Consider the following 26,190-nt stretch of genomic DNA (forward strand, 5'->3'; position numbering starts at 1 on the left):
AGATCGGGTGAGCGCGCGCCTAGCCGAGCGGGTCCCGTACTTAAAGGGGCCTCCACCGGTCCTTTGCTCACGCGGGCCGCGAGGAAAGGGTGGTGGCCAGCGACCACAGCTCTGTAGATGCTGGCTGCAGCCCTGCTGAAACTTTAAAGGGGAACGTCTACGGACGGGTAAGGGTCGCGACCTCTCCCTTGGAGGCTGCCTTGTGTTGGCGACTGGGCGGGAAGGCTAGGGGCTGGGTGGGGCGGTCCGGGTCCCGGCTTTCTAGTCTGGCCTAAGACTGAATTAGGGTCAGGGCCTCTCACGGATGAGAGAACCTTATGTGTTGGAGTGCAGGGTACTCGCAAGGAGACTCAAAAAGGGAAGGGACGTGCCGAGCATTGTCGCACAGGTTCGAACGACTGGGGCTTAGAAGCCGAATCCAGCTGTGCGCGCGCACACACACACACACACACACACACACCAGGTTCCAAGTGAGAATCACACACACACACACACACACACACACACACACACAAACACACACACACACCAGGTTCCAAGTGAGAATCACTTGAGTTCTTCCCTGGCTAAAGCAGCCCAGGAAGGTGATTGGGGGCCTGGGAACGGACCTGGGAGGGAAGGAGATATGAGCGAGCATGAGAGGGAGAGGGCATCACAATATTTTGACACCCAGACAGTAAAAGGCAGATAGGGAGGAGCATTCCAGGCGAGACACTCTCCTGAGTAAAGTCACAGAGGAGTTTTGGAAGTGTGAGGCATGCTTGGAGGAGTATAAGGGGGCGGGTGTATGCAAAGGGAAGCTGTAGCTGAGGAGCTGAAAGTGCAGGTCCGCCCTCCTCAACCAGCCCTGTGTTAAGAGCTCTAGGGCTCCACGTGGCTTTGAGCCCTTACCTGCTTCCCCTCTGGACATTGGGTCAGTATTTAGGGAGGCAGAACCCAGAGCAAAAGTTTCTCAGTCTGAGAAAGGCCTGAGGTTTATTAGCATTCCTTAAATGAAAGTGTTTACACACCTTCTGTTTTTGCCCTCTTCCGCTTTGAACATGAACCGGGTCCAGACATTTTGGTCAGGTCATATATGATTTTTTTTTCTGTCCCCTCCACATTCACCAGCCTCTAAGTTCTACCCTTAAGTGCCATTTATTTCTTTTCTTCTTTTGTACCACTGCTGCTCCACTCCCAATGTGGGCCTTCAGCATCAGCCTCCCAACTAGTCCAAGTCCAAGTTCTCACCTTGGTCTGCAAGGCCTGGCATGACACACCCCCCTTCTCCCCAGCCCCGGGACACTGGCTTCCTTATTGGGCCACGAAAGCACAGGCACACTCCTACCTTAGAACTTTTGCTACGGCTGTCCCTTCTGCCTGCTTGGTCCACTTCTCCCCCCACCCCCCAGTCTTTGCTTCACTATTACCTTCTCAGTGAGCCACCCTAAGCTCCTTATTTAGCCCTGCAGCCCCCAGCACACCCAAGCCCCACATCTTGCTCTACTTTTTTTTTTCCCACAGTGCTTATCACCTTCTAACCTACGGTACCTTTTACTTATTTATTTTGTCTTTATTGCACATCCAGCAGAAGGTTAGCTCTTTGAAATCAGGAACCTTTGTTTTGTTCACTACCAGCACACCAGTACCTGTAACAGTGAGGGGGACACATATTAGGTGCTCAATAAATCTTGGTTGAAAAACTGGTGAGTAATCCGCCTGTTTCCTGCTTCTTACCTATTTAGTCTACCCGGTTCTATCAGGTTAATCTTCCCAGTGAACAGCTCTGGTCAAGTCACCCCCATACTTTTAAACCTTCAGTGGTTCCCCTGGGTACAGAGTAAAGTCCAGACTCAGCCTAGCATCTGAGCCTCCTGCCCAGTTTTGCCCCTGTTAGTCTTTCTTACTTCATGTCCCTCCACATCCTACTTCCCAGTCAGTCTGTAGGTGGCAGACTGACAAGGAGCCACTACAGGTTCTGCCTTGACTGTGCACCAGCTGTGTGACTTTAGGCAAGTCGCTTGACCTCTCTGAGCCTCAGTTTGTCCTCTGTTGAATGAGACCAGTACTGTCTCCCTAACTGGATACAGGTTTTCAGGCAATATTAGTTCTTTTCTCTGATTTGCTCTTGTCATTCCATCTACCTAGCATGCCTGGAGCCTTAGACTTGGCTAAAATCCCTTCTCCATACTGCAGCCAGAGTGATCTTTTTGATCTTAACACTCACCCCGGCTTACAACTTCCAAGGGCTCCCCCATTTCCTCACGTAACTCCTTAATCTTGCATGCTCTCAATTTTGCTCCCAATCTTTTTATTATTTTTTACAATCCTCAGTCAAGGATGTGGTTTGGTTTGTTTTGTTATTTTTTGTTTGTTTGTTTGTTTTTAGAGAGAGAGGGAGGGAGGGAGAGAGAGAGAGAGAAATTGTGCAGTTGCCTCCCATATGCTCCCTGACTGGAGATCGAACCCATAACCTTTTTGGTGTACAGGATGATGCTCCAACCAGCTGAGTCACCCAGCTAGGACTTTGCTCCCAATATTGCTTCACACCATGACATTTGTCATAAATTTGTCATAATTGCCAGAGCATGCTGGCTCTGTGCTATCACCTCATCATTCTCACCATGGGCCGTGGAATGTCTTTTAGGACACCCACCCCGTCCACTTGACTCACTCCTGGGCCTTGAGAGCTCAGCTCGGGGATTGCCTTCTGGACCAGGCTTCCTGCTCTGGGGTAACCCTCAGCAGAGCTCAAAGGCACTTCTGCAATGCTCTCCTAGGTCTGTTTCTCACACTAGGTGGTGGGCTCATTCTTATGCAGGTTCTGCTTGGTAGTGGCCAGCATTCCGTGCCTTGTGAGTGAGGTAATGTAGGAACAAGTGAGCTGACACACCTGGCTGCCCTTTTACAAGCTGCAGCTCCCTTTTACCCCTGGGGCTTGTTTGGGCCCCACCTCAGCTCCGAGGTCAGCAGGAGAGATTGCTGCCCTACAGGTGAAGTCTCTTAGACTAGCCACAGCAGCGCAGTTCAACCCAGACTACCTTCCAGGCTCTTTGCTGGCCCTCCAGGGGCTCACAGCCTAGTGGGCCAAGACAGATGAGGGAGGAAAGGTATAAACCAGTGTGCAAAGTGATAGAATGGTGCTAAGGAAGCTGCTAACCTTTCTTAGGGACGGAGAAGGGGTTTCACAGCGGTGACAGTTGAGCTAGGCCTTGAAGGATGGGGAGGAGCGCACCATGGAGCAGAGAGGGAACAGCATATGCTAAAGCTCACAGGCATGCTGTTGGCTTTCCCAGTAGCCACCATATATTCAAAGCCAGGGCCTTTCTGTGTCCTAAAAGTAAATAGATAAGCAGAGAGATGGATGACTGACAGAAACATACAGATACTTCAGGTCTGTGAAGGGACAAGGAGGGAATATTCATCTTTCCCTGTCTGGTTTGAAATGGACAGACTATCCCTTTTCTCTCCAGGACTCAGCCGTGTGGAACTTGTCCCAGCAGAAAGGAAAAAATCGGCTTTACTCACTCATCTCTTCATTGGATCCTGTCAGCAGCCCTCATCCTCTTGCCCAGAAGTTGAGTGAAGCACTTGGGTTTCACCAATAGAAGGTAGCTCTCTTTTCCTAGATTCTTTGCAGCCTAACACTTTGTCCCAGTGTGTAGAAGCGCACACATATACTGGTTTTTAATGGATTCAGAGATCTGCCATGTTAAAGGAGAAAGACTTCAGGCTTCTGATTTGTGAACTTGAACAATCAGCCTCTCGCACGTTGCTCTTTGGGGGCTTATTTTCCTATTCAGAACTGTTCTGAGTGAATGGGCGGTAAAGTAGAACTGAAGATTTACCATTTTCACCATTTTCAAGTGTACAGTTCAATGGCATTTAGTAGATTCACATTGTTGTGCAGCCATCACCACATTCCATCTCCAAGAATTCTTTTCATCTTGTAGAACTGAAACTCTATTATATCTACTAAGCGGTCACCCCCCAATTCCCTCCTCCCCCAACCCCTGGTACCCAGCATTCTACTTTCTGTGTCTGTGAATTTGACTACTCCAGGGACCTCATAGAAGTGGAATCATACAGTGTTTGTCTTTTTGTGTCTGGCTTGTTCCCTTAGCATAATGTCCCCAAGGTTCTCATTTCACTTAACATAATGTCCTCAAGGTTCATCCATATTGTAGCATGCGTCAGAATTTCTCCTTTTTTGCATTTTATTTTATTGTGGAAAGAACACTGAACATGAGATCTACCCTCTTAACAAATATGTAAGTGTACAATACAATATTGTTGGCTATGGGTACAATGTTGTGCAACAGATTGCTAGAACTTACTAATTTTGTTTAACTGAGACTTTCTGACCACTGATTAGCAACTCCCCATTTCCTCCTCCCCTAGCCTCTGGTAACTCTTTGATTCTATGAAATTGACTTTTTTTGTTTTGTTGAATTTGACTATTTTAGATACCTCAGATAAGTAAAATTGTGCAGTACTTGTCTTTCTGTGACTGGCTAATTCACTTAGCATAATGTCCTCAAAGTTCACCCAAGCTATCACATATTAGAGAATTACCTTCGTTCTAAGGCTGAGTAGTATGCCTTTTTATGTATATAGCACATTTTCTTCATTTATCTGTCGATGATATTTAGGTTATTTTCCATCTTGGTTATTGTGACTAATGCTGCAATAAAGCTTAGGAGGGCTCATCTCTTTGAGATCCTGATTTCAATTCTTTTGGGAATATGCACAGAGGTGGAATTGCTGGATAATATGAAAATTTCGTTTTTAACTTTTCGAGGAACTTCCATACTGTTTCCCATAGCAGCAGCACCATTTTATATTCCCACCAATAGTGCACAAGGATTTCTTTTTTTCGCATTCTCATCAGCATGTTATTTTCTGTTTTGGGTTTGCTTTGTTTTTTTATAATAGCCATCCCACTGGGTATGAGGTAGTATCTCATTGTGGTTTTGATTGGCATTTTCCTAATGATTAGTGATGTTGAGCATCTTTTCATGTGCTCGTTGGCCATCTGCAATGTCTTTTTCGGAAAAATGTCTATTCAGTCAGACCTATTCTTGGTGTTCATTTTAACCTGAGCATATTATCAATTAGGGGATTAAGGTGGGTGGGTTGTCAGTGGGATCTGGTTCATTCCCCAGGATAGTCTTGGATACCCCAGCCCCTAGAGACAACTACAGTATAACCAAAGTTCTTACCTGGCTCATAGTATTTATACACTTTAAAATAATTTGTATATAATTTGATACAACATAGATTTTACGTCGTTTTTGTTTTCACAAGAGCCTGTTTGCTGAGGATCGCATGAGACTTGTTTGAATGGTGTGGATCCATGTGGGCAGGACAGGTTTCTTCTTTTCCCTCCTATATTCCCGCCTAGAGATGGAGGGGAGACAGACTTTAAGACTTCTTGCTTTTCTAGTAGGACAGGTGGGCTATGGAATTGGCAACTGTGCTATTTGAATTGCAGGACTGTGAAGAATACTTGTGTGGATTTCCTGGGGCTGCTGCAACAAATGACCACACACTGTGGGGCTTAAAACAACAGACATTTCTGCTCGGCAGGCATGGCTCGGTGGTTGCATCAACCTAAGAACCAGGAAGGAGGTCACGGTTCCATTCCTGGTCAGGACACATGCCCGGGTTGTGGGCTCGATCCCCAGTGGGGAGCGTGCAGAAGGCAGCCAATCAATGATTCTCTCTCATCATTGATGTTTCTATCTTTCTTTCCCGCTCCCTTCCTCTCTGAAATCAATAAAAAGCATCTTTTTTTTTTTTAAGAAAAGAAGGTTTCATCACAAAGAGGACCATATTTGGAGCTGAAATGGAACAAGCAGTTGGCGAACTAAAGAGAGACCAGATCACAGGGACACATTTGACAGAAGACATTCCAAAAGTGAGTACTGACACAAGAAAGGTTAGCCCAAACCAGATAAGGGCAAAGTCAAGCACATACATACCAGTAAACCATTGATAATTAGCTGTGGGTTAAACATTATATTTGGTACATTTATTAAATCAATTAATGTTGAATATTATTTTTCTAGATAAGATAGATATCTTTATTTAAGGCATCAGCTACTGCTGTGTACCAATGTCAGAACCTAGTGGTTTAAAACAACACCCATTTCTTTATTCACGATTCTATGGTTTGGGCTGGGCCTATTGGGGAGTCCCTGGCTGGTCTTCCCTGGCCTCACTCCCAAAGCTGCAGTCATGCGAACTTCCCGAGGTGTATGTTCCAGATGGCCTCACATGCCTGGCAGGAACTGCTGTCAGCTGGGTACCTCAGTTTGCCTTCATTTGGGCCCAGCAGGCTAGACTAGGCTTCTGGGTGGAATGGCAGAGGCCTTCCTCTGGGGTGACAGGGTCAATAGCAAGGCCTCCCAGAGATTTTTCCATTCACTTTTAACGAATGCTGATGCTTCAGAAATGTAATCATGCCAAGCCAAAATGTGTTTATGTCAAATGCTAATAAAGGAGAACTCCCGTGAGCCACTGCATCCCCCTGGTTGGGGGGTCAAGCTCAGAGTGAAGCCTCTTCTGCACCCCTGGAGTTGAAGATTCATCTTAGATTCTGTGTTCAGACAAACTAGCAGGGTCATGTGCCAGCTGGACTTCCTCATTTGAATAAATTAGGATTTTACTGATACTCAGCAATAAAAAAAAAGCCTAGATTCCAATGGTTCTATCAAAGGTTTTTCTTTCTCATTGATTAGCACTTATAGGAAGTAAAAGTAATACATGTAAACTACAAAAATCAAAAGAACACTTTCATCTGAACTTATTTATTCATTCTGTGTGAGACATCTCTGAAAAACAGGAAAAAAAGGTTGGAAGAAACCCTATGGCCTAAACATTCTCTTATCTCAAGATCATACTGCAATTAAAATAGGATGTCTAGATGGATTTCTTTCCTATTAACACTCTCTCTAGAGCAAGAGTTTTGTTTTTGAAATACAAATTGGAAATCTTTAAATCACTTGTGATCCCGAACTAGATAACTTTAGGTTAGGAATATCTTTTGAAATGTGAAAGAAATTTATACTAAAGTAGTTAGGAGCAGTAGATAGATAGATATAAATATACAGATGGACAGATAAAGTAAAGATTGGTCACTTTTTTATATATTTTTTCAATTACAAGTGACATACACTATTCTGTTGGTTGCGGGTCTACAGCATGGTTATTGGACATTTATACGACTTGTGGGGGGATCACCCCGATAAGTGCCCATCTGGCACCATGCACAAGTATTGCAATGTTGTTGACTGTATTCCCTGTGCTGTGGCCAGCATTATCTATAATAGCCGAGATGTGGAAGCAAACTAAATGTCCATCAATAGACGAATGAGTAAAGAAAATGTGGTAGATATATACAATGGGTCCCTTCTTGGTTTGCCTTACTACATTTAGCCTTTCTTTTTGTAAATTTAAAAGATCTATACCTGGATTTGCTTACATTTTTTTAAAGAATGTTTGAGAATATATATCACAGTGAATCAGGAAAAAAAAAAAAAAAAACTCTTGTTGGTTGGGCATCGTCCCCTGAACCAAGGGGATGCTGGTTCAATTCCTGGTCAGGGCATGTGTCTAGTTGCAGGCTCCGTCCCCAGTCGGGGACTTGCAGGAGACAGCCAATTGATGTTCCACTTTCACATTGATGTTTTTCTTTCTATCTCCCTCTCCCTTCTTCTCTCTCTAAAAATCAATAAAAAATATTTTTAAAAAAAGAAAAGAAAAAAATACTCTCTAAGATACTCATTTTATAACTCCCCCAAGTAACCCATTCTTGAGCTTCGTTACCTGTTTCCAGTCTGGAGTTTTATTCTTCCTTCTAATACATGTTCCTTGTCCATTATGCCCACTTCCCCTGCATTGTTTCTCATGGCCATGAAGAGTGGTTATTTCACCTGATCTCTAACTTCATGGCATTATAGGTGTGATGAAAGACATCAGCCCCGCTTTAGACCCAGGCAGACTTTGCGGAAACCTAGAAAAATCAATTAGAGAAGCAGGGAGGATCAGAGTTATTTGAGAAAAAAAAAAAAAAAAAACTGAACTTGGGAGGAGGGGACGAGAGAGGATTGCCAAAAACAGGACTGAATGGGATTAGTGTTTAATTTGCCTATGCCCTGGGAATATCTTAGAAATTTCAGTCAAGGTGCAAGTTATTGAGCATGATATGATTACATGTATGTGGGAGTAATCAAAACAGTATAGGCGAGACTGAGTTGAAAAGATCATTTGGTGGGAGTGGCATAGTGAGGCCTGGACAAATGATGCCAAAGCTCCAGAGCCTTCTGCAGATGCCCGGTGGACCCCAGTAAAAATGTCATTCCTAATGGGACACCAGCGTGGCAGGGGTGGGTTTATAGAAGGGGCCCTGGCACCCCTGGAGTCTCCTGCATCTCAGTTGTATAGGTATGTAAGGAATAAATAGGGGTGTTTGCTTGTTTGTGCTTAATCAAGAACAGAATTTCTTTAAGATTTTTACTTCCTAGACCCCAACTTTGATTTACTCTGCATAAGCTTAGGAAAAATGGGGGTTTGTCATCTTAAGGAAGTCCAGATTTGGTTTTAGAAAGACCCGAAAGAGAGGAAGGATATCACAGGTCCTCCTTTGGGCACACTTGTAGGCGGTGTAATAAACATGCAGCAGCCACAATTTTGCATTGACTCCATGGAGTGAGAATATTTAAGTGCTCTGTCCTTCCATTATTTACCAGAGTTAGAATTTAACTAAGAAAGTGTCCATGTTGCAGGAGCTAAGATACAAAGATTAGAGCTCTTTTGCCCGACCATGGTGGGTCCGTGATTGAGCATTGGCCTATGAACCAAGAGGTCACAGTTCAGTTCCAGGTCAGGGCACATGCCCGCGTTGTGGGCTTGATCTCCAGTGCAGGGCATGCAGGAGGCAGCCGATCAGTGATTCTCTTTCATCATTTCTGTTTCTATCTCGCTCCCTCTCCCTTCCTCTCTGAAATCAATAAAAATACATATTTAAAAAAAAAAAAAAAGACTAGAGCAATCCCAGATTCATTGACCTCCTCAGAGCTCAGAAAAGGGAAAGCAAAGCCCTGGGCCTGGCTAACAGATCACCCATCTTCATGGAAGCCCCACCAGCAGATGCCATTGGATTGTAACAGTCTTGGACATACTAAGGCAAGAAGGGGTTAGGCAGTGAGCCCAATGCCACCCAGCTCAGCTCCATAGGGTCAGGGAGAAAAAGAGCCTGACTTTCTCTTACAAGTATAAAGACTGGGCTCTCCTCTTTCTCATGTTTTAAGTGCACTCTGATGTTGAGTGGGAGCATGTTTTGTTTTTGTTGTTTGTTTTGCCTTATAAGTGCCCAGAAATCAGCTACCAGAAGCAAGAAGATATCACTTTCGTGTTTTTTTTCATATTGTCCAGTGTTTTATGTGTGTGTTTTTTAAATATATTTTTTATTGATTTCAGAGAGGAAGAGGGAAGGAGAGAAGGATAGAAACATCAATGATGAGAGAGAATCATTGATCGGCTGCCTCCTGCAGGACCCCCACTGGAGATCGAGCCCAGAACCCAGGCATGTGCCCTGACCAGGAATCAAACTGCGACTTCCTGGTTCATAAGTCAGTGCTCAACCACTGAGCCATACCACCTGGGCCATATTGTCCAGTTTTGATCATAAGGGGTTTAAGTTCTTTCAGAGCTGACTCCTTTTCCTTTCACTGAACACACAGCAGATATTGGGTCATCAGTGCAGCCAAAGTCTTTCTCAGTCTCATTTCTTCTCGCTCTTCCCTCTTCACTGATCCCGGGAGAGGATGTTGCCACCAGGGATAGAATACCAGAATTCTATAAAGCTTCTAACTTGGTTCAAGAAGGGTTTCAAACAAACAAAGAGATGGACCTGCCATCTCAGTGGCTCATGATGTGTGAGTTCAGGCTCTTTGTAGGTTCCAGTTCTCACCGCATCTGTGCCCCCTGCTGTCCCTCTCTCCACAGGCCAAGAAGTGCACAGTGATCGGAGGCTCTGGGTTCCTGGGGCAGCACATGGTGGAGCAGTTGCTGGCAAGAGGCTACTCCGTCAATGTGTTTGATATGCGGCAGGGTTTCGACAACCCACAGGTGCAATTCTTTCTGGGGGACCTCTGCAGCCAACAGGTAATGGGCCACCCAGCCTTACCCATTTCCCATCGGCCCCAAATGGAAAGCAGTGGACTTCCCCTGCTCAGAGGCTAGGCACATTGTTGTTCCAAAAAATTTTTATTTTGAAAAATGTTAAAGTTAGAGGAAAGAATTTGACACCCACCCACATTCTTACTCCTCAGAATGAATAACTGTCATTTCTGTCCCTACTGCTTCACTCTGCCATGGTAGTGCAAAAGCAGCCTGGGCAATACATGAATGAATGGGCATGGCCATGTGCCAATTAAACTTTATTTACAAATAAAGTTGACCGTGGGCTGTAGTGTAGCTGGTAAGCTGCTACTCCAGAGTGTGTACCCAAAAGTACAATTCTGGGGTTTTAAAATTTATTTATTTATTTATTTGTTTGTTTATTTATTTATTTATTTATTATTTTTTAAAAATGTTTGTATTGATTTCAGAGAGGAAGGGAGAGAGAGAGAAACATCAGTGATGAGAGAATCATTGATTGGATACCTCCTGCATGTCCCACACTGGGGATTGAGCCTACAACCCGGGCCTGTGCCCTGACCAGGATTGAACCGTGACCTCTTGGTTCATAGGTCGACGCTCAACCACTGAGCCATACTAGTGGGCTGCCAGGGATTTTTTATTTTTTATTTAGATATAAATCACATTCCATAAATTTTCCACTTTTTAAGTATACAATTCAGTGGTTGTTAGTATATTTATAAAGTTGGGCAGCCGTCATCACTAATTCCAGAACATTTTCATCACCCCAAAATAAAACCCCAGGTGCATTAGCTTCCTATTTCCTCTCCTACTCACCCAGCCACACATCTTCTGTCTCTGTGGATGTGCCTATTCTGGACATTTCATACACGTGTAATTATACAGCAGCCGTGGGCAAACTACGGCCCGCGGGCCGGATCCGGCCCATTCGGCTGTTCTATCCGGCCTGCGGAGCCGAAAGAGCAGAGGGTTCTCTTGCTGTCCCCTCCGCTCCTTCACCAGCAGCAGTGTTAACATGGCAACGTCGGGAAACACGGCCGCAGCTCCTTCTTCTGAGTGGGAGGATTTATATCTGCCCATTCAGTAGAAGGAACAACCTCTCAATCTTCCAGAGGCTCCTTGTAATGCCCGCGGACGCGTCCCCCAACATCACCCTGGGAATGCTTAGACACATTATCATGGTGATGTAGGGAGACACACCCCTGGAGAGCACAGTATCAGAGCATTAGCTAAAAGGGAGACCAACAACACTGTTCCCACTGAAGTTGATGTTTTAAAGACCAAAAACCTTTCAACCCAGTCTACATTGCCATCTACATCTATGTCCCGGGCATAATTTGGAAGTTGCACTAAAGAAAATGTTTAATTTACTGTTTACACATTTTGTTCTTTTCTATTTGTTTTAGTTTTAAATTATTTTATTATATTTAAGTTTAATTTGAAAGGCTTTTGTACCTTTCCTTTGTTAGGCAATTTTATTTTGCCTTTGCCATCTTCAATATAAGGTATGTTATTGTGCTATGATTCCTCCATTTTTTGAAGTTTCAAATTATAATAATTAGTGCTTACATTCTTCTTGTTAAAATGTGTGAAATGAATAAAACTATTGAAATAAAAAAAAAGACCGTACCCTTTTATGTAATGATGTTTACTTTGAATTTATATTAGTTCACACAAACACTCCATCCATGCTTTTGTTCCGGCCCTCCGGTCCAGTTTAAGAACCCATTGTGGCCCTCGAGTCAAAAAGTTTGCCCACCCCTGTTATACAGTATTTGTCCTTTTATGACTAGCTTCTTTCAATGAACATAATGTTTTCAAGCTTTACCCATGTCAACAAGAGTATTAATATTTTGAATTTTGTTAGATTTTGACAAATTGCTTGACAAAGCTGCTACGTTAATTTTTCATCCCCATCAGCAGTGTGGGAATATTCCCATTGCTGCACATCCTTACCAACACTTGGTACAGTTAGTCTTTTTGGTGTCACTGTTAGGCAATGCTTTGTCATATGTCCTCCCTGTTTGGGAGTGAGAATGAGATCATCACTGAATGCTGAAATCAGTTGGTAGAAGGTTGCTGGGGAGGAAGCTATTCACATAGTCTCAAATGATCACCCCACTGAAACTTTAAAAAAATTTTTTTAATCGTCACATGAGGATATTTTTCCTTTTTTTTTTTAATATATTTTATTGATTTTTTACAGAGAGGAAGGAAGAGGGATAGATAGTCAGAAACATCGATGAGAGAGAAACATCGATCAGCTGCCTCCTGCACACCTCCTACTGGGGATGTGCCCGCAACCAAGTTACATGCCCTTGACCAGAATCGAACCTGGGACCTTTCAGTCCGCAGGCTGATGCTCTATCCACTGAGCCAAACCGGTTTTGGCGAGGATATTTTTTCAATTGATTTTCAGAGAGAGTGGAAAGGAAGGGGTAGGGGGATAGAGAAAGAGAAATGTCAATTTCAATTGCCTCCCACGCATGCCCCGACTGAGGCTGGGGATCAAATCTGCAACCCAGGTATGTGCCCTTGACTGGGATTGAACCCTTGACCCTTCAGTGTGCAGGCCGATACTCTAACCACTGAGACACGCCAGCCAGCACCCACAAATTACTTGTTAATTACACAAAGAAAGAGGTACCTTTTTTATGGCCAGAATCTGACAGCCATCACCTTAGCCAAGTGATCAAAGCCAACATGCCAAAAGTATTAGGCCTGAATCTAATCACGAGGAAACAGACTAATCCAAATTGAGGGGCACTCTGAAATAACTGGCTTGAAAAGTGAGTGTTCCAAAAGACTAAATAAATAAATAAATAAGATAGGGAGATTGTTCCAGATTCAAAGACCTGGAAGAGGTACGAGGACTAAATATAATGTGTGATCGATCCATGATTGGATCCTAGATCAAAATATGAAAATGGCTATAAAGGACATTATTGGGACCATTGGGGAAATTTAGATATAGACTAATTATTGGACAAGAGTGTCCTGTTACATTTCTGCGTGTGATCATTGTTTTGTGGTTATTTAGGAAGATGGCATTGTTCTTAGGAGATGCTAGGTGAATAGTTTAGAGGCAAAGTAGCCTGATGTTTGTAACTTACTCTCTAATGGTTTCAGAAAAAAAAAACACAAACATATGTCTATGCGTATCTACATAGAGGGAATTGCGACACAATATTAATAATCAGTGAATCTAGGCACATAATTCATGGGCGTCTTTGTCTTGGTGATGTTAGCATCTATTGATGGTTATTCTTAGATCTTATTACTTAATTAAGGCCTTGCCAAATGGTGACGTGCTATCATTCTCTCTTTGTTTCTTACCTCACATCTTCGTAACTTATGCAGATTAAATGCGTGACTCTTTCCCTTTATTTACCAGTTTGCAGAAGGAAATTGTATTATACTGGTGATCAAATTGTCCCTTTGGCCAGTGAGAGCCTTTATAAACTGGCTCTTAGTCCTTTTAGCAGGATCTCAGGAGTCTTGGCGAGCTTTCTTGCTTTCTAGTATGACAAGGTGTTGCTGGCTCATCTCATCTATTTTCTGCCCCAGATCTGCAATCAGGCATTGCTCTGGGGACCTCTGGTTCCTCTTAGCAGTAAATTAAATATACCTGTTTTCAACTCCTTTAAGGTCGTTGTTTTATGTCTAGTTTCACAGAAAAGAATACTCCTGTATATTGGCCATTTACACTGTCTTTCATGGTGTGGAACTTTTTCATATGATTTATAATTTGTGTCTATAAGCTCATCTTCCCCAGAAGTTTTACCCTCAGGTGTCCTGAATCATGCCTTTACCCCATTGCACAGATGTTGCCTCTGCTCAGGTCCCACAGGCTTCTGATGCCCCAAACCGGTTTTTATTAGGGACCATTTAATGGGGAAGGGGCGATTAAAGGGACAGCATTGTTTCTTTCGCATGTACTGCTGCATTGTTTGAATCTTTTACAATGAGAATGCATTTCTTTGTTGACTGTAGAATTCTAAAAGGGCAAGACACCTATGCGCCACAGATTGGAGAGTGGGAATGTGAGGAGGCTGTTTACTTGTGCAAAGCAGGAGTGATTTGTTTTGTCTTTGTTTGCTTTTCCAGGACTTGTACCCAGCTCTGAAAGGTGTAAGCACAGTTTTCCACTGCGCATCACCCCCACCATCCAGTAACAACAAGGAACTCTTTTATAGAGTGAATTACATTGGCACCAGGAACGTCATTGAAACTTGCAAAAAGGCTGGGGTTCAGGTAAGGGGAAGGCTGGAGTGAGTGCTGTCACACATTTCTGTGCATGGGTCTGTGCCTGGCTCTCTCTTCCACTCCATTGGCCTTTGTCTGTGCTCAGGCCACTGTGCTCTGCCTTAATTCAGGGAGTCTAAGGATGCATCTCAGTGTGTGGTAGGACAAGTCACCCCCAACCATGTTCTTCAGAATTTGCTTGGTCAACCTTAGACCTTTCCTCATTCATATACTTTTTTTAAATGTTTTTAAAATTGATTTTAGAGAGGAAGGGAGAGAGAGAGAAACATTGATGTGAGAGAGAAACTTCCATCAGTTGCCTCCCATACATGCCCCAACTGAGGATCAAACCCGCAAACTGGGTATGTGCCCTGACTGGGAATCAAACCCACCCCCTTTCGGTGTATGGGACGATGCTCCAACCAACTGAGCCACACTGGCCAGGGTTCATCCATATACTTTTTAGGATCAGCTTGTTGAGTTAATAAAGCCTACTGGAATTGTTATTATAATTGCATCAAACTTAAAGGTCATTTGGGAGAGAATTGACATGCTTCCAATATTGAGTCTTCCTATGCATAAATACATGTGATCTCTCTTTATCTCTCTCTTTAATGCCTTTCAGTAGAGTTTTATACTTCACTAGGGGCCCAGTGCACAAAATTCGTGCACTGGTGGTGGGGGGTCCCTCAGCCCAGCCTGCCCCCTCTCACATTCTGGGAGTCCTCAGGGGATGTCCTACTGACGGCTTAGGCCCACTCCTCCCTTTGTGGGAGGCGACCAGGCTGATCAGGGGAAGGCACCAGCCCCATCACCCCCCTGCTGCAGCCACTGCCAGTTACCGCAGTCACAAAGGTGTTTTCATCAACACGGACTCCAGTCCCTTCACCATGAAAAAAATGACAACTTTCTTTAGGCATTTTCAAGATGTGTCTTTCATAGGATATGACATTTCTTTCTTTCTTTCTTTTTTATCCTCACCTGAGGATATGTTTCCATTGATTTTTAGAGAATGTGGAAGAGAAAGGGAAAGACAGAGAGAAACATCAAAATGAGAGGAACACTTTGATTGGTTGCCTCCTGCATGAGCCCTGACCTGGGCCCCAGCCAGTGGGGAGCCTGCAGCCTAGGTACATGCCCTTGATGAGAATCGAACCCAGACCCTGCGGTCGGCAGGCCCAGGCATTATCCACTGAGCCAAACCGGCTAGGGTAGGATATGACATTTCTTAGCACTCCAGCAGCGGACCTTCGTTTTTTTTCTCCAGGAGTGTGGTGGAAAAACCCTAGATCACTTTTTTGGATTCTTATTACCCAAGTTACTAAGAATATTACCAGTGGCATATACGGAGCTTAGCCAATGAGCAGTCAGAAAAGCTGTTTCCTCTGTAGTTCACACTGATCACTGGCTCAGCCCCTGCCCAGGCCCTAAAGCCTCTGGCCGACAGACAGCTTGCCTTAGATGGGGTCCTGGGGCTTTACTTCTCCCAGGAGTTTGTAGCACACCACAGCCACTAAACCAGAGTTTAATGTCCAATTGGCATGAGTCCCCCCGCACTACCTGAGGGCCTGCTACTGGTTTGCTATTACTCCAGCTTAGAAAGTCCCAGGAGAACTCATCTTCAGAGAGACACAAGGTCCTCCCCTATCCAGGGAGTGGAGGCCTGGCCTTTTGCAAGTTGGAGTCCTGTCCCTGCCCCTTTGAGCATAGGGAGCCTCACAGAACTCCCACCTTCTTGGACTTGACCGAGAGAGCACTGAAGCATCCAATGGGCCCTGTGCACTCACTCAAGGCGCCTGGGACTTCCACCCTTTGTGCTTAGGAGCTGCAGGGGCCCCCCAGCTCCCTCCAATCACTGACTCGGCCTCTGCCCCCTCCGATCACCGGCTCTACCCCTGCCCAGGCCTAAAGCCTCGGGGCCTGGGCAGGGGCCCCCCAGCTCCCTCCGATCACCAGGTCCGCCCCTGCCCAGCTCTGATCGCAGGCTCGGCCCTTCCCAGGAGCCCCCTGGTTCAGGCCCTTCCCAGGCTGCTCAGGGCCCACGCAGGGCCTACCTCCAAGTGACCTGGGTGCTGAGGATGGTCCCGGGACCCAGGCTGCTGGCGCCTGCATATGCAAATTAACCGCCATCTTTGTTGGGTTAATTTGCATACTCACTCTGATTGGCTGTGGGCATAGCAGAGGTATGGTCAATTTACTTGTTTGTCTATTATTAGGTAAGATAGTGGTTTTTTACATCTTTTGAAAAATTTATCCCTATGTGCCTCATAATGGTTATTGAAATATCTTTTACATCACATTTTCAATTGCTAGTGTATAGGAACACAGTTGATTTTTGTGTATTGATTTTGTACTCAGCAACTTTGCTGAACCCTTAACTTTAATATTCTCTGTACATTCATTGTGTTTTCTGTGTCCACATTTCCCATATCTGTGAATGGTGATAGTTTTGTTTCTTCTTTTCAAATTATAATACTTTGTTGTTTGTCTTATCCTAGGACTCCAAGACAGTGTTGAATAAAAGTGGTTAAGGTATTATTCAAGCCCGGCCAGTGTGGCTCAGTGGTTGAGCATCAACCTATGAACCAGGAGGTCACATTCCATTAGTGGTCAGGGCACATGCCTGGGTTGCGGGCTTGATCCCCAGTAGGGGGCATACCAGAGGCAGCAGATCAATGATTCTCTCTCAAAATTGATGTTTCTGTCTCTCACTCTCCCTCTCTCTGAAATCAATACACACACACACACACACACACACACATATATATATATATATATATATATATAAATATACTTTATACATATATATATATATATATATATATATATATATAAATATACTTTAAAAAAAGATATGATTCAAGTTAATGATGTTCAGTGTTGGATGAGGTTCCTTTAACCAGATGGGCTGGGAGCTGGAGACCCTCAGAGCATCTTCCTTTTGAATAGTATTTCTCAAGTGGGCATGGGTGCATGTGCTGATATGACAAGGTTGGTGTCAGAACCAGCAGGGATATTTTTCAGACAGATCTCCCTCCGAGTTTGTGGGCTATCCTTCTGCCATGGAGAATCACTCCCATAGTGAGATACCATGAATAATGGAAGTCTGTTCTATCCCTCAGTTGCGATAGAAGATTAAAAAATGTGAAATCTATATTAGAATGTAATGCCATAATGTGCCTAGGATCCTCATAGCTGCAAAAGATGGTGACCTTTGGATTATTTTAAGAAAGCTTGAAAAGTGAAGGCACTACAGTCAATAGTTTGTATAGTGCCTTGCATGCAAGGGTCATGAACAGGTACCATTTGATTCTCTTTTATCCACAACCATTGGAATGGTTAGTTAGGGATCATTCCTGACTCGTATTTTTTTTCATCTTCCTTTCTGCTCTGCCAGAAACTCATTTTAACCAGCAGTGCTAGTGTCATTTTTGAGGGCGTTGACATCAAGAATGGAACTGAAGACCTCCCTTATGCCATGAAACCCATCGACTACTACACGGAGACGAAGATCTTGCAGGAGAGAGTACGTACCTGAGAGCTGGTTGAGTGACAGGCGAGTGCAAGGAATATCTGAGGGGCTTAGATTCCTAAGAGAAATATTTGTAAACATATGAAGTTAGTATTCTGAGGCCTAAGTACCTAACTTGGGAAGTAAAATTTGTCGGTGAAATTCAGTTTAAAAAATCATAACAAAATAGCTTAATGTGGTCAGACACTGTTCCTTTTACAGGAACTGCCTCATTTCAACGCCACAATGACGCCCTAAGGTAGGTACTGTTATCATCACCAGATTATAGGTGAGGACAGTTGATGCCCAGAGATTCAGAAGCTCCCTGAGGCCATGCAGCTAGTAGGTGGTGGAACCAAGGCAGTTTAGCTCCAGAGCCTGCACTCGAGCTCACGCTATGCAGGGTTGGTTACTCAGTTGCTATAGAAATCAGAAATCAGGCAATTTATGGCAATCCAAAGTAAGCAGGCAGAACTTGGGCTTCACACACAAGGAGTGTGTTTGCATTTGAAACACCTTCCTAGTAGCACTCTTGTTCCCCTCCCTTTTTAAAATTAAACGGCGGAAGGATCTTGCTTTATTTTAAGGAAAAGTACTTTTCTACTTGGCAGCCTGGCTTTGCGAGAACCTGGATTTAGCAGCAATCTGAGTTGAGTAACAGGCACCAAGCCTTCAGACTCCTGAGCTCTGGGGACCCTGACAACAGCTAGTTCCAGGATTAATGTCCAGGGAGGGCACTGCCATGAGGACAGCCTCAGCTGAAGGCCACGAATGCTCACCAGCCACAGACAGCTTGCCTTAGATGGGGTCCTGGGGCTTTACTTCTCCCAGGAGTCTGTAGCACACCACAGCCACTAAACCAGAGTTTAATGTCTAATTGGCATGAGTCCCCCCCACACTACCTGAGGGCCTGCTACCGGTTTGCTATTACTCGAGCTCAGAAAGTCCCAGGAGAACTCATCTTCAGAGAGACACAAGGTCCTCCCCTATCCAGGGAGTGGAGGCCTGGCCTTTTGCAAGCTGGAGTCCTGTCCCTGCCCCTTGGAGCATAGGGAGCCTCACAGAACTCCCACCTTCTTGGACTTGACCGAGAGAGCACCGAAGCATCCAATGGGCCCTGTGCACTCACTCAAGGCTCCTGGGACTTCCACCCTTTGTGCTTAGGAGCTGCAAGTGGCAGCTATGGCCCAGACCTTTGGTGTGTCACTTGCACTGACTTTCGGTGCTCAATGGGAAAAAGCAAAGCCTGTAAACACCCAGAAGTAACCCCCTAAAGCATCCTGTCAGCCGTTGTTGGCACACAGTAATTCACTGTCAGTGTTCAGACCTCCCAACATAGACAATGAATGTGGTATTGATTTAGGACCCCTTCACCTCTCTTCTTTTTAGTAACAGAGATGAACCTTGGTAGAGGGCATTGGAAGGCTTATTTAGTCATTTACCCCATTGCCATGGGGACCAGGGGCCTGGCAGGAAGAGGAGAGACAGCTCTGGGAATCTCATGCGAGGCTAATTCTTCACTGTTGGGCAGCTGCAATGGTTCTAAACTCACTAAGTCACTTCAACTCTCTGGGACCCAAATATATACAAAAATTTTGCCACTGTAGAGTAGAGATCCTAGGGTGAGGTGATAAATGATACTTACCAAGCGTACTTACAGAAACAATTGGCAGGGCCATCTCATTTCATTAGCACACAGTTCTGTCAAGGTAGGTACTGGCACATTCCCCATTTTTACCAATAACATAAATCCTTTAGGAAGTTGTGTAACTTTTGAGGCGAAACCCGTTTCTCTGTACTTTATGCCCTTAAGTTCTAGTTTGTCTGTTAAGCCACAAAGAATGTAGCTTTCCTCTCCTGCTGACAGTGGATGACAGGAATAGTGGCTGCCTCCTCTTGAGTGCTTACTAGGTAGACACTGCTCTGAGGACTTGACCTGTATTGACTGTCCTGTTTCTCCCATACCTTTCACCTTGTCAGGCCCTTCTTTGTGACCCACGTGGATTCATCAGAGCCCATTACTGGGAGGTGGTGCTCAGCACTAGCCAGAGCAGCCCAAGACTGGCAGAAACGTGCAGTCAGCACAATAGAGCTTAAAGGCAGAGCCCCTTAGGTGGCAGCAGCCTCGTGGGAGGTTCAGGGCCGACTGGCTCACCGGAACCCCCAGATCTTGTCCACAAAATGCTGCCAAGGCTCATCTTCCCCTGGCTGCATTTGTGCATTTTAGTCTTGGACCCAAACCCAGGCCTTTCTGTTTGATCTCACTGGTTTTGACCCAGCTGTCTCTCCTGCATTTTCCAATTTGGATGGTGGGGGTGGAGGGGTAGAGAAGTAGCCAGAATTATACCATTCATTGATGTAGATCTTCAGCCCCGGGCAGTGGGCAGCACCCGTGTCCCGTGTGGGAGGTACTGCTTAGCTGGTATGGCACGTCCACTGCTCCTTCTGCTCTCCTTCAGGAAGTCCTGGGCGCCAATGATCCTGAGAGGAATTTCTTAACCACAGCCATCCGCCCCCATGGCATTTTCGGCCCAAGGGACCCCCAGCTGGTCCCCATCCTCATTGAGGCAGCCAGAAAAGGCAAGATGAAGTTCATGATTGGGTAAGTCGGTCCATTGTTGCTTTTCTGCAAGATCCCCTGAACGCACTGTAACAAAGATTACATTCATCTCTCTCTTTTTTTGTTGTTGTTATTCCTCACCCAATGATATTTTTAGAGAGAGTGAAAGGGAGAGGGAGAGACAGAGAGAAACATCAATGAGAGAGAGAAACATCGATGTGAGAGAAACACATTGATTGGTTGCCTCCCACACGTGCCCAGACCAGGGCCGGGGATTGAGCCTGCAACTGAGGTACATGCCCTTGTCCAGGATTGAACCCAGGACCCTTCAGTCCACAGGCTGGATGCTCTATCCACTGAGCCAGACTGGCTAGGGCCAATTCTCTTCTTACGTGGCCTTCTCTACTGCCCTCTATGTTCATTTGCTGAGACTCCCATAGCAAATGACCCAGACCGGGGGTGGGGGTGGGGTGGAGGCTTACAACAGAAAGGAATCCTCTCCCAGTTCTGGAGGCCAGTAGTCTGAAATCCAGCCTGGTTTGGTCCGGGCAGGATTGGTTCCTTCAGAAGATTCTGAGGGACAGTCTCATCCAGGCCTCTCTCCCAGCTGGTGGTGGTGGCTGGCAGTCCTTGGAATTTCTTGGCTTAGATAGATGCATCACTCCAGTCTCTGCCTCCATCTTTGCATGATCTTCTTTTTCTGTGTGTCTTTGTCCTTTTTTCCCTTGGTTTGTAAGAACAACAGCCATTGGATTTAGGTCCCATTCTACTCCAGTATGACCTTACCTAACCTTGATTAAATCTGCAAAAACCCAAGTAAGTTCCAAGGGGACATGAATTTGGGGAGGACACTATTCAACCTGGTACACTCTCTCCGGCAGGCTGGGGAAATATTGGTGTCCCTGTTTGGAAATTGAGGGAACAGGCTCAGAGGGGAAAGCCTGACCCACAGTCAGGGGCCAGGCCCTCAGCTCTTGTTGCATCCATGAAGATAGGAGGAGGCATTAACATTCCTTTCTGAGCAAGGTGCAGGTGGTGGGGCCTAGCAGGTAGTGGCAGTGTGGCTGGCTGCCTTCCCCAATACATTTACTTTTCCTTCCATACTTATTTTTTCCCCTTTTCTTCCTGTCTTTTTCTTGCTACCTTGCCTCCCTGCCTTTCACTTGGCTGCCCTGTTCTATTGCTTTGAGGGATTACACAGAGATGGTAGAAACACATGAGGCCAGAGCAAGGCATTAGCCCAGTGTGTCCCGGAAGGAGTTAAGGGCTGCTGCCCAAAGTGGAGCTCAGAGCAGATGACACCAATGTTGGCCATGCATGGGGCAGGCAGGGCACCAGGCTTTCCAATACATTAGTTGGCCCTTAAGTATCCCACTGCCTCTGAGGGCCCCAGGAGTCCTGGCCCCTTGCACATCTTTAACTGTTACAGATGTCAAGGTGAGTCTTTTAAAATGCTGAGACTCAGGCCCTAGCTGGTTTGGTTCAGTGAAAGAGCGTTGGCCCGTGGACTGATGGGTCCCGAGTTTGATTCTGGTCAAGGGCATGTACCTCAATTACAGGCTCGATCCCCGGCCCTGGTCAGGAGGCAACCAATCAATGTGTCTCTCATACATCCATGTTTCTCTCTGTCTCTTCCCCTCCCAGTCTCTAAAAAATCAATGGGGAAATATCCTGGGGCGAGGATTAATAAAAATAAAATAAGGTGCTGGGACTGGTGAGCAACCACAGGTCCATGTGCAGGGTCTCAGCATGCAGCTGAGTGCTCCCAGCCCAGTGTAACCACATCTGTATACCCACAGAAACGGGGAGAACTTGGTGGACTTCACCTTCGTGGAGAATGTGGTTCACGGACACATTCTGGCTGCAGAGCACCTCTCCCAAGACACGACCTTGGGTGGGAAGGTAAGGCACCTGCTTCTCTCAGCTCAACAATGGCTGGCCCACCACATGCTCCCCCTGCACGTTTGCCCATCTTCAGATTTCTTCTCTGTGTGATTGGATGCACTGGTACATTCCCTCTGTGATTCTGTATCCTGGTAGACCTGCTTTAAGATCCTGTTGGCTTGAGGTTATGCCCCTATGGTCAGGAGTATGGCATCATGGCAGTACCATATTGCACAGGGCAGCCCAAGTCCAGAAGTGTGAGCTGCGGTTGAGAGATTCAGGACCTGGTTCTCTGGTTTTCGGGCCTGGTTCTTCGTGAACTTAACCTGACTGCCTACCTTGGATGTGGCTACTCCAGGCAGGGTCCCGTGAACATTGGCCAGAGTGTGTGCTATTCCCCCTTCCTCCCACTCATTCCAAGTGTCTCCATTTTCCTCTCATCATCCAGCCATGCTCATGCCTCTCACCCCACCTGAGGTGCAGATGTATCTGAATCTCCTGGCGTTTGGCATCCAGTGGGCAGGCTGGGCATGTGGGGGAGGTGAGCCCACCCAGAGATGAGAGAGCACATTTGGCCCCTCATCCTTTCCTCTCATTCCTGCCTTGGAATCCCTCCTGTTTGGGCCTCATTTGTTTCTCCGGGACTTGTTCCATTTTCCCACTCATATAACTCTTGGGGTGGCTTTTGGTTTAGACCAAGCATGTCAAATTCAAAGGCTAACACGGGCCAAATAAACAAGGTTTAAGTTTATGTGGACCACAAAAATACAAAAGCTTCAATTTTCATAGAAACGTAGGTTTATTTCGATAGAGACATGCTGAATACAAAGGGCTGAAATAAATGAGTCATCATTAACATAAAATAATAAAATATTTTAATAAAAAGCAATATTTTTCTTGAACGTGAACTTACCAGACACTCAATAACTGCACAATAAGCGTAACGCAAATCTATTTTTCTTGTTCTTCGAAAGCGAAATATTTCCTGTTGCGCACAGCAAACAAGTCAGTGCAAAACTAATGACGTGGCAATCAGCTGCTAAAATATTCACTGCTAGTATTAGTGGAGAGAAATGGTGCGACTGTGCATAAGGCGCGTAAGGGAAATGAATGCAACATGATTATAGTCATCAGTCATTAGCGAACGTTGTAGTTCATTATTAATAATTATGTATAACAAGATATAAAAATTAAGTTACGAAACTTTTATTAAAACGTTTCTTACATACCGTTATATTGGCTAGGCCACAAAAATATTTATTGTGGGCCACATGCGGCCCATGGGCCGCGAATTTGACATGCTTGGTTTAGACCAAACACAGCACATTTGAGAAACTTAATATGACCCATTCATTGTGCCTGAAGATAAGAAGATGAGTGTCACCATGCTTAACATAGTTACCAAATGAAATTAACAAACGTGCCTTCCCGAGTGCAATCTAAACTTCACTGTAAAGCCTGACTTACAGAGGAAATTTACACTGCCTTCCCTCTCTGCTCCTAAAGGGGCCCATAGCTGCAAATCCAAAGGTTGTCTGCCAGCAGCTGACACTTGTGGATTAGAGGACCACGGAAATGCTGTGATCTGCATGCGCTTAATATCCACCTCACTTTTGAGCTGCCCTGCAAAGGAGCTGTGGCAGGCAGGCAGACGGAGAGTGGCCACTGGTCCTAGACTGAGCCAACAGCTGTGGCTGAACTCTGAGCATGGCCTGCTCACCCCTCCTGCTGCGGAGCAGTCTTTAACTTCTTGTTCTGTCTTCAGGCATTCCACATCACCAATGACGAACCCATCCCCTTCTGGACATTCCTGTCCCGCATCCTGATAGGCCTCAATTACGAAGCCCCCAAGTACCACATTCCCTACTGGGTGGCCTACTACCTGGCCCTCCTGCTGTCCCTCCTGGTGATGGTGATCAGTCCTGTCATCCAACTCCAGCCCACATTCACCCCGATGCGGGTCGCGCTGGCTGGCACATTCCACTACTACAGTTGCGAGAGAGCCAAAAAGGCCTTGGGCTACCAGCCGCTGGTCACCATGGATGACGCTGTGGAACGAACTGTGCAGAGCTTCCACCACCTGCGGAGGGTCAAGTGAGGCCCCCGAGACTGGGCCCTCTCACCACATTCCACCTCCAATACCTCTCCTAGTGGATCAATAAACTAACCTCCTTCAAGGGACTTTCTTCTGAGCTCAGATACCTCCTGCCAGTTAGATAGGAGCACACCCGGCCTTTCCATGACCACAAGTGAAGCCTTAGTGGAAGCACAGGCTCAGACTTGGACTTTTAGCGGGCAGCTTTGTATTCTTCTGTTTTGTGTTCTCTCTCTCCCATCCCCCCTTTCTCCTGGTCCTTATCATCCCACTGTCCTTGTACATAAGGAAGCTGTAGCAAAGAACCGACCCCGTTGCTAATTGAGGATGGAGAACTACATTCATTTCCATGCAAACCAATATAAGAGTAGAAGCCACAGACTGTTTAAGGAGCCACATATTACAAACATCCTAGAGGAGAAACAGAAACACATGGTGAGACTGCAAGTGTACATTTTAAATAGAGTTTAGAGCAAACACTTCTAAAAAGCTTAAGCAACTGTAACCCTCCCCCTCAATCCCTCCTTACATGCGTCCAAGTTCTCCAAGGCCCAGCTGCAGTGCCTGTCTGCATTGTTTTGTTTTTTCTTCATAAAACATTCTGTCATGGTCACATTTCACTTTATCAACAGAGTCCTGTTGTCCTTAGTGGCACAACGGTGATCTGTCCCTGTGGCATGCTCTTTCAGCTGTTTAGTGACTCTCCTGACATCAGACTGCTTGATGGTGTGGTATGGGAAAGGTCAGACAGAAAAGAGTCTCCTTTATCTGCTTGGAGTTTGGGCAGAAAGGGCACTTCGCTCATAGAACCCCTCATACAGAACCCTTCCAGCCAGTTTCCAGAAGGCTTAGTACATATAATGACTCAGCGTTCTCTCTTTCCTGGTGATGTTTTGCTTACAGAACCTGGTTTCTTCTAAGACTAATTGACATGTAATCTTCAAGACCTGTTTTCTTCTCTGCTTTTGTCCAAAGTTGGGGAGGCTGGAATAAAGACATTGCACACGCCATTTGGTTTGTGTAATATGGGCAAGATGCCCACCTGTGGAGAGACTGCTAAACTGATAGGGTAGGGGGAGTATAAACAGAAATAAGACAGTCTTTGCCCAAAGGCACTTAAAAATAGATGCGTTAAGATACATTCACAATCCTGTGTAATACCAGGCAGGAAATGATACACTGGAGACAAGGTGGTGTAAGTTCAGAGGAAGGAGACATGGCTTCTAGCCAAGACCATCAAAACACCTTTGTGAAAGAGGTAACAGTATTGAGTTGGACCTTGAAGGATGGATAAGAGTCAGTAAGTAGAGGCTGTTAGGTGGCATTTCAGGCTTCAAGGTCAGGTTCACAGTCAATGGCTTGTCATAGTTTCATTAGTAGTGCGTGGTCTTTCTCAGATTCAGTGAAGTACAGAAGTGGCCAGCCTGGCTTGGGGTGGGAAGTGTGGAGCAGTGGGAGGTTGGTCAGGCTGGAGAGGTAGGTAGGGCCTCAGATGCAAAGCCAAGGGGACTGAACTTTACCCTGTAGGCAGGGGAAACCATTACCAGTTTAACCATGGCAGGCTAAAACCAAGAAACTCATTTTGGCCACTCTGTAGAGCCTGGGAAACCAGATTAGGAAGTGATGCAGCCCTGGAAATAGAAATGAAGCCTTCATGGAAGCACCTAGAAAGGAGTCAGAGCTCCCTACCTGATTTCCTCAGGGAGATGGGAGGGAGTGAGGAAACTGAGGCATGGAATGGGAGGACTC

The 26,190-nt window shown here is 45.5% G+C and overlaps 1 protein-coding gene across 6 annotated transcripts; it reads left to right on the forward strand.

Annotated features, from left to right (window-relative positions):
- On the forward strand, positions 1-25,451 carry NSDHL (NAD(P) dependent 3-beta-hydroxysteroid dehydrogenase NSDHL). Of its 6 annotated transcripts, XM_080652571.1 has the most exons (9): positions 36-167; positions 3,453-3,590; positions 5,785-5,899; positions 9,991-10,149; positions 14,254-14,400; positions 17,789-17,917; positions 20,362-20,504; positions 22,262-22,364; positions 24,112-25,450. In XM_080652571.1, exons 3-9 carry the CDS (start codon positions 5,828-5,830, stop codon positions 24,442-24,444), a joined length of 1,086 nt encoding a protein of 361 aa, XP_080508697.1. In that variant the 5' UTR covers positions 36-167; positions 3,453-3,590; positions 5,785-5,827; the 3' UTR covers positions 24,445-25,450. The 6 variants fall into 6 exon arrangements, with proteins under 6 accessions (XP_080508701.1, XP_080508698.1, XP_080508699.1 ...); XM_080652575.1 differs by lacking the exon at positions 17,789-17,917 and having other exon boundaries at positions 1-167; XM_080652572.1 differs by lacking the exon at positions 3,453-3,590 and having other exon boundaries at positions 21-167; positions 24,112-25,451.
- Positions 25,452-26,190: the final 739 nt, after the last annotated feature.

This window comes from Plecotus auritus (assembly GCF_963455305.1).
Source record: "Plecotus auritus genome assembly, chromosome: X".
In the NCBI taxonomy this organism is placed as follows: domain Eukaryota; kingdom Metazoa; phylum Chordata; class Mammalia; order Chiroptera; family Vespertilionidae; genus Plecotus; species Plecotus auritus.